Source organism: Typha angustifolia, chromosome 6 (assembly GCF_048772165.1).
Source record: "Typha angustifolia cultivar Huaian chromosome 6, ASM4877216v1, whole genome shotgun sequence".
Lineage (NCBI taxonomy): Eukaryota > Viridiplantae > Streptophyta > Magnoliopsida > Poales > Typhaceae > Typha > Typha angustifolia.
The window spans coordinates 8,857,093-8,865,888 of NC_133244.1; the positions used below are offsets into that span (position 1 = coordinate 8,857,093).

At 37.0% G+C, this 8,796-nt stretch overlaps 1 protein-coding gene and 1 long non-coding RNA gene across 2 annotated transcripts; both read left to right on the forward strand.

The window, feature by feature from the left end:
• Positions 1–72: 72 nt before the first annotated feature.
• Positions 73–2,313, forward strand: LOC140760943 (uncharacterized). Its single transcript, XR_012104509.1, has 3 exons — positions 73–158; positions 551–1,392; positions 1,484–2,313. It is a non-coding gene; the product is annotated as an uncharacterized lncRNA (long non-coding RNA).
• A 2,299-nt stretch (positions 2,314–4,612) lies between these two features.
• Positions 4,613–8,656, forward strand: LOC140760942 (ABC transporter G family member 15-like). The gene is made up of 8 exons (XM_073098054.1): positions 4,613–4,888; positions 4,994–5,073; positions 5,656–6,120; positions 6,218–6,343; positions 6,436–6,567; positions 6,803–7,360; positions 7,446–7,553; positions 8,119–8,656. Exons 1-8 carry the CDS (start codon positions 4,663–4,665, stop codon positions 8,467–8,469), a joined length of 2,046 nt encoding a protein of 681 aa, XP_072954155.1. The 5' UTR covers positions 4,613–4,662; the 3' UTR covers positions 8,470–8,656.
• The last annotated feature ends 140 nt before the right edge of the window (positions 8,657–8,796 follow it).

The window sequence follows — 8,796 nt, forward strand, 5'->3', positions numbered from 1 at the left end:
TTTGATGATGAAATAGTTTTGCTTTCGGTGACGACGACCCGCAATATTTTTTGCTTTATTTTCAGAGAAAGAAAAGTATTCGACCAAGACGTTGACTCCGCTCCTCTCTCGATCTCTGTAGCTGAAACTGGTGGGAGGTGGAAGGTTCCTACTGTCAGGTGCTCCCTCTATGGGAAAATTATTTGAATAATTTGTCGATTTAATTTTTTTTCGTTGGGGTTTGATTCATAGAGATTGAGCTTCCCTTCAAACTTGATTTTAGAAGGTAGGACGCAAAAAGGAGTGATCTTGGAGACATTTTAATTCCAAAAGTTGCGATTTGTTTCAGTTTGGATTCGGTTCGACATAGAAGTGTAGTAGTATGCTTTGTGTTGCTAATCTTGTCTTCATCTTTACGGAACTGATAACCCAAAGCATTCTTGAGTGTTAATTATGGGAAGGTTGATTTGGATGTGGCTGGTGGGGAGAGTGTTAAGTATAGGGTACTGTCGAGGATTTGTACTTTGTGATATTAAATCTGGGAATAATAGTGGATTTCTATATGTTACAGGAACAAACTTTGAACATCTGATGCAAGACTTTTTTTGCTTATATCCTTTGTTTCAGACTCGGGAGAAAAAGAATGAATTGATGCCAAATGTGCATCCAAAATAGCTGTCCCCTGGTATTTCAATCCTCAAAAATGGGTGGTGATCTATGTTGCTTATCAGGATTTGTATCCATATCCTTGGAATATGAATTTGGAATATGATAATGTAACCAGATGGGGCCTCACGAAGAGTAAGGGCTCATCTGGCGTTGTATCATGAAGGAAGAGAATGAGATGGATTAGTGAGATCATTTTAAGTACTTATGGAAGTAGTGATCTTTTTTTTTTCTCTTCTAAAGTTTCAGAGTTTTGGGGATTTATATATAAGTATGTTTTAGGAACAAAAATGCTTATGGTTGTAATTAAGTTCCTTCTTTTGCTCTGTGTTTATGGTGACCACCTGAGACTTTTTCAGTTTTTCCTGGGTATCTGTGGTTATGATTATGATTAGTTCATAGTAAAAATCCCCATATACTATTGTTGCACTTGGATTAGCTCTGATTGTTCAAAGAGATGGAAAATCGATATTATTCTCTCCTGCAGCTCTTATCTTGGCCTAGTCGGAAGATAGCAGACAGACAGCTCAAGCACTGTGAAATTGTGAATGCAATGGTTGGCATAACATCATCTGCTTGGTTTCACTGGATGCTGATGTTCCAGCCTTCGTCTCAGGCCAAACCATTAGAGTGAGAAGGAGACATTCTGAGGAGCAGAGGCTTAAGACTGCTTGAGAACGTGAGACAAATTCAGATGAAATCTTTGTCTGTGAGAGGGTCTGTACATCAAAGAGGATGTTGAACAAGGTTTGTGCATTCTCGAAGGATCCAACTCTTGATACATGTGTGACTGTCTGTGGTGTTTCAGCCATTTATACTCGTGCCAATCCTTGTGCAGTGAAGCAGTGCCAAAGCGAATGCCTCAAGCTCACTTCATCTGTTCATCTTCAGCATACTAAACCTCCTTTTGTCTTTTGATGCCATGGGAAACTGTAGGATATTAACATCTGAATAGAGAATACAGTCCATGTTAGCTTAATGAAAGACCTTAAGATCTTAGATATATTTTCTCTCCTTATGCATTTACTTGGTAGTTTCAGCTAACCTTTATACTGTTCTCTTGCACTAGTAGTCTAAAAATATGTACCAACAATATTATGTTGCATTTATGTGAAGAAGCTTCTTCTGTTCTGTTGATTGGCATGATTGCCATCTAATTGTAGTTTTCCAGCAGAAGCATAAATCTTGGAGAGAGCAGTCTCATCGAAATACTTCTCTCTTTCCTTGTCGGGCAGGAACTCAGGGTGAAAGTGCAGCAAAGAAAGCAAAAAATTGGATCAAAGGTGCTGGTGCTAAAGACCCACTGACACTAGATGATTGAGAAACTATGGTTATTAAACTACTTAGACATTGAATCAGGTTCGATGTAATTGAATTATTGGTGCTGTGTATGTGTCAACTTGATATGGTGCTATGTTTTGAACTTTGTAGCTCAGACCCCTACTTTTCTGGTTGTTAAGAAGTTGTTTATGTTTTTGTTTTGTTGGGTCGATATGTTGTCTGGGTATAGATGTGTCTCTTAATGATATATAAAATGTGTTATGGTTGGCACTCATCGTTTTTAAGTTTCAATGAAACTGGGCTGCGGCCTTTCAGTCGAAAAAATTGTAGTTTTTCTCTTGCTTGAGTTGCTGATAGATCATTCCATCCATCATCACTGATGTAATATTTTTCAGGTAAACCAACTTAGCTTATGCATTTACTGATCATTACTACCATCATATTGTTAGACAGTAAGTATTTAACTTGCAGAATTGAAGGAGTTTGTTCTTCTTCTTTTTTCATCTTACCTTGTTGCTTGTGGACATTTGCAGGCCAACAAGAACCATACACATGACTATCTGCCCACCTCGCTGACAAGCATCTGCTATGCTATAAAACGTTGGCATTATTTCATTAATGCACATGTTGTGACAAACCTGTACTGGTTTCGCTGGAAATTTCATGATTTGAATATGAATTTTATGCAAATTTTGAGTCCAAATTTATAATGATGAATTAATGATAAAATTAATAGAGTTTAAAAAGTACTTTAATATTATATATTTACTTATTCAAATTTATAAACATATGTGAATAAAAGTTGATTTTAAAATGGCTATTATGACAATAAAAATTAAAAAGAAATAAGTTTAGTATTATATTATTTATTTATGTAATATAGGGAATATATATAAAGTACCAAGTTCCATGGAGATTTGGACCCCAAAGGGTACCTATTTTTATGGGTAAAAGAATCTATTGGAATCAACTCGCTCATGGGTCAAAATCTAAATGATTTTTTACCTGATTTGATTTCAGTTTAGTTAACTTCAATTTTACCTAGGTAGGTGCTTTGGTTGTCGATTTTGGATGTTAATTTTAGTTGTACCCGAACATATGTTTATGTTCATGTGGATACATGCATCTATTAAGATCTGAACCTAATAGTGAATACATGCTTCCTTTCGTCAATAACAACAGAAGATTTGTACCTCTTTGTCGTGGTTGTTCATTTTTTAAAATTCAATCTATTCATACCTTTTTGACTGTATTATCTTGATTCGACAAGATACTTAAATAACAGTTTATTTCATATGCAAAATAGCTATTTTATAGCTAAACAACTTATGTCCATCGTTTCAGAAGCAAGCAACGGATGAAGTACGAATTAGTCTTAAAAATATATTGTTAAACACTAGTCTCGACTTATAAAAATATTTACACTCTTTAATCTATAAATTTATTTAATTAATTTTATTATGGTTATTCAATCGAATTTTATGACTATTTAAATCAGATTGTTATCGCTAATATATTTAACTATATTTTACATAACCCCTTCGGCAAAATTGTCTCCACGAAGCAATCTCACAGTTAATGGAATCAAAACTCCAGCTGATGTTATTAAAAGGAAAAAGACACATATCTGTTTGCAATTTCTTCGTTGTTATCTGTTGCATTCTCTCCTGTTGTCCAATTAATGAATTGCATACATATTACTTGAAGAGTGCTTGATTTCTCTTCTCCAAATTTTCTAAACTTGCACATAAAATGCCCCACTGGTAACTAGTTTCATTTCAAATTTTCTCCAAGAAAGATAACTAAGTTATGTTCATAGTGGTCCAATAACTCCATATAATGAATGGGTTCTTGCTTCAGAGTTCAGAGGACCACTCAGCAACCATACAATCTTGGACAAGTACTACAACGGTTGGTTTGATAGGAGTACACAACTACGAAGAATGCACACATATCTGCCACCTTGTTGTAAAGATCTTTCAAGTACCCACACTTGCCTTTTCTTGTATGAAGTACTAATTAATAGAAACGAGTACTTGTTTTGATTCTCTACTCTCCTTGTTCAAGCCAATGGTCGAGTACTAATTAGCTACTTGTCATTTTTGGATTAAATTCTAGGATTAGGACAAGGTCAAATTTCTTCCACTTCTGTTGGAATTTATTTTTTTGTGGTTGGTTTAGAAATTTATGAACAACTTTTCAAAATGATTCTTGTTTTCCTTTGCCAGCTACTCTCAATGTTTAATGCCAGTATGGAGCTCAGACCTTGATTTTGACTTCCTTAAACTGTACATCTTAATAATAATATTTTATGGTCCTTAGAGCAATCTAACTTCCACTTACCTCCCATAAATTCATGCAATTAAGCTTAAGAATTCTTCCACACCATATATATATATATAGATATAGATATAGATATATATATTCAACTACCTTCATAAATACTCTTAAATGCGACATCTAACTGTCTCTTTATCATTTGGATGTCCTCATAGTAGATTTTGTTTTCCTCCCATCTCACCACGCCTTTGTCACCTACTTGTTTGTGAACAATCTAGTAGTTGAATTCTATATTGGATCACTCGGCCCCACTCTTCTTCTAGTTTCGATTCTCTTTAATGCAGATCAGCATCGGTTCTGGTAAGGAGTACTCCTCTCATATTACCTCATGCTATTAATACCACTGGTAGGAGTTAAGAAGATTTTAGCTGATGCCAAGGGCCAAGAGTGTGTTTGATGGGCACAGAGATGGAATACCAAGATTACATGTCGGCGAAGCGGCCCACGTCGGCCGCCTACTTGGTCTGGGAGGATCTTACGGCAGTTTTGCCGAACTATGGCAGCCGGCGGCCGGCAAAGAAGCTGATACAAGGGCTGAGTGGATATGCCGCGCCGGGCCGGATAATGGCGATCATGGGCCCCTCGGGGTCCGGCAAGTCAACGCTTCTTGACTCTTTATCAGGTTCTTGGATTTACTCAGTGATCAGTTTTTGCTGAAAGTGTACTAGTTTTGGACGCCTTGTGGAATCTTAATTATGACGTTTCTTTTATGCTTGTTATGTTATAGGGAGGCTTGGAAGGAATGTTGTGTTGACAGGGAAAGTACTACTCAATGGAAGGAAAAGGAGGCTGGACTATGGAGTTGTGGTAATCTTAAATTAATAAAGAAGTTGGTATTCTTCATGTTAAAAATATCCATAAGTATTTGATGAATCAAAGGAAAAAGAAAGCAGGACCAGGTAATTTTGATTCTAATGAGTTGCAAATATATTTTGATTTAGTCTAATTATACTATAAATGAAGTTATCAGTACAGTTTGAATTTTGAAAGATTCAAAACTTGGAAGAAGAAGAAGAAAGACATTTGATTTTAGGTCTACATGGATATAGATAGAGAAACCAATGATTCTGACCCTTAATTTGAGAGGAAGAAAAAAAGAAACAGAAACTAGACCTGGGAAAACTAATTTCAGGAGAATCAGATTTCTATTCTTTATTTGGTTCATTTTGATCTTATGTTGTCTGAACCAGTAATTCGCTTTTCTTGTCTTGGGGTGTTCTGGTTCCATATTTGGTGAAGGATAAGGTAACTGATATAGTTGGCATTAATCCTAATTCTGAATGAAGAAACAAGATGAAATGACAAACCAGTGCAAACCAAATTTTGATATCATACTTTTTCTTTCAGCTCTTGCTTCATGTTTGAAATCCTTTGGTATGCATATTGTAGGCATATGTGACACAAGAGGATGTCTTGCTTGGAACACTCACTGTTAGAGAAAACATCACCTACTCAGCTCTTCTGAGGCTTCCTACCTCCTTGAGCAAGGCTGAAGTGACCCGCATCGTCGAGGGGACCATTGAGGAGATGGGCCTACAAGACTGCGCGGATCGCACCATTGGAAACTGGCATCTGAGAGGGATCAGTGGTGGAGAGAAGAAGAGGTTAAGCATTGCACTGGAAATTCTAACACGACCGCGGCTACTGTTCTTGGATGAGCCCACGAGTGGACTTGACAGTGCGTCGGCGTTCTTCGTCATACAGGCACTTAGGCAGATGGCAATTGATGGAAATAAGACTATCATCTCCTCAATCCACCAGCCCAGCAGTGAAGTCTTTGAACTCTTTGATGATTTATACCTCTTGTCAAGTGGTGAAACAGTTTATTTTGGAGAGGCAAAGTTAGCAACCAAGGTAAATTTATCACTTAGATATAGATAGGCAGGACTAGGAGCAATTGCTTTATGAATGAAATTTTTGTGAGTGATAAGGTAGTATGGTCTTTGTGCAGTTCTTTGCAGAATCTGGATTCCCTTGTCCTAGCAGAAGGAATCCTTCGGATCACTTCCTTCGTTGCATCAATTCTGATTTCGATCAAGTGACTGCAACGCTGAAAGGATCCATGAAACTGCGCTTAGTATGTCTTACAGAAACCATTTCTTTTACTATGATGATACATTTTTTCGTTTCTTGACGCTGTTTTCTTTTTTTTACCTGGCATTTATTAAGGAGGCAGAGTCTTCTTCCGATCCGCTGTCGAAATTAAGGACCTCCGACATCAGAGCAACACTTGTAGAGAAATATAAGAGCTCAGAATATGAGACAATAGCTCGCAGCAAGATTCAAGAGATATCCAACATAGTAAGCATCTCGCCAAGCTGAATTTAACTTGCATTTTGTAGTAACTGATCAAGGATAACGATCGAACAGCGCCATAAATTCCAAGTCAGTAAGTGGAATTATCTGGCTATCATTGACAGTTGATCAACTACATTCATCTTCTGAATTGCAAAATTTCAATATGTTTGTAGATTCGATCCTTGTTGGTTTACTTTGTTCTCCCAATTAAATTAGCTTGACAGTTATTTTCTTGCAGGACGGACTTACTGCAGAATCAGATAAAGGGAGCCAAGCAAGTTGGTGGAAACAGCTAAAAACTCTAACAAGGCGTTCATTTGTTAACATGTCGAGAGACATTGGCTACTACTGGCTAAGGATTGTCATATACATAGTGGTAGCAGTGTGTGTTGGTAGCATCTATTTCGACGTCGGAACGAGCTACACAGCTATACTTGCAAGAGCATCATGTGGAGGCTTTGTCTCTGGATTCATGACATTCATGTCGATCGGAGGTTTTCCATCCTTCATTGAAGAGATGAAGGTGTTCACTAGAGAAAGGAAAAATGGGCATTACGGTGTAGCTGTGTACATATTATCCAACTTCCTGTCATCTCTTCCTTTCCTGCTCATAGTATCAATCATTGCTGGAAATATAACCTATTCAATGGTTAAGTTTCGCAATGGATTCGATCACTATTTATACTTCACACTAATGCTCTATGCTGGCATTTCGGTAGTGGAGAGTCTCATGATGATCATTGCTTCGCTTGTTCCTAATTTCTTGATGGGCATTATAACAGGAGCTGGTGTAATGGTAAAGGGATAATCTGTTAAAAGATCTTTGAGCAGAGCATCAAATTCCTCCAGCTTTTAATCTGGTTCACTATATTGTTTTGCAGGGAATAATGATGATGACATCTGGGTTCTTCAGATTGCTTCCAGATCTTCCTAAGCCGTTTTGGCGCTATCCGATTTCGTATGTCACCTATTCCTCCTGGGGCTTGCAGGTAACTTCACTAATTTATAACAGACAATTTGAAAAAGACATTAAGATGGAAGAAATAACTAAATTTTAACATGGTACTGATACATGATTATCTCACCTGTGGATAATTACTTGTTCTTTTCCTCTTTTTTTTAACATATTTACCAATATACTTAAATTCAGAACCTGAGTGTTTCCCAAGCTAGATGACTGAAGCAGAACTTTAAAAGAGAAGATTTTCTTAATCAGCAAATAATTAATCTGACGACGATTAAGATGGATGATTATAATTTAGACAGGGAACCAAAAGCTGATATTAAGAGAATCTGTTCAGTTCAGTATAAGAAATCCAGTACTTCAGAATCCAAGGATGACAAAGGTGTTGCAGAAAGACTTCTAAAACAGTCGTCATAGATGCCTCAAGAGGAGCATGAATTGGAAAATCATGTCGAAATCTAGAGTGATCATAGATCTGATAATCATATAAATCTGTCACAAGAATCTCATTCTAGACATGATGAGCATGTTTCTATATGCTGTTTAATTCTATTTTGTTATATGTTTCCTTAGGATCATTGCTTTTGCAGGGTAGTTACAAGAATGAATTGCTTGGTCTCGAATTCGATCCTCTATTGCCGGGTCCGAAACTCAGCGGCAGTTATGTCATTCAGACAATGTTTGGGATCAGTCTGGATCACTCGAAGTGGCTGGATTTAGGAGTTGTGTTCATCATACTAATCTGCTACAGGATTGTTTTCTTTCTGGTTCTAAAGTTCAAAGAGAGAGCTTCCCCTCTATATAGGATGATCTATGCCAAGGCATCTGTGAAAGATCTCATGCCAAACACCATCAAGAGAAAGATGTCATCTGTATCAAAGAGGCACCAACCTCCCCACCCTATGGCTTTGCAAGAAGGCCTCAGCTCTCCAATTCCATGAAGATAGCAAGAGTTGAATCAGAAACAACTGCAGAACTGTCTGAAAACTCTCCAAGACTCAAATAGAGAAATTTATGTAATGATTCTATCAATAACTGCAAGATTGCTTACTGGTACAAGGTGTGTCCTACTCATCTTATCTTGTATTATTCCAACACAACATAAATGAGGACTCTAATTGGATTTTACTCCATGGCAAGTTAGAAATGTTGGATTCTCAGTCTAGTTCCTGCTGTTTATGGACTCTCTCAATCTTATATTCTCAATCTAGTATGGATCAAATATAAGATTGAGAAGATTTTCTAACTTTCCAACTAAACAAAATATA

Coding starts and splice junctions, on each gene's coding strand:
- LOC140760942 (XM_073098054.1), top strand. CDS start 4,663: ATGGGCACAGAGATGGAATACCAAGATTACATGTCGGCGAAGCGGCCC. Junction 6,121..6,217: donor AGGCAAAGTTAGCAACCAAG/GTAAATTTATCA, acceptor GTCTTTGTGCAG/TTCTTTGCAGAATCTGGATT. Junction 7,361..7,445: donor TAACAGGAGCTGGTGTAATG/GTAAAGGGATAA, acceptor ATTGTTTTGCAG/GGAATAATGATGATGACATC.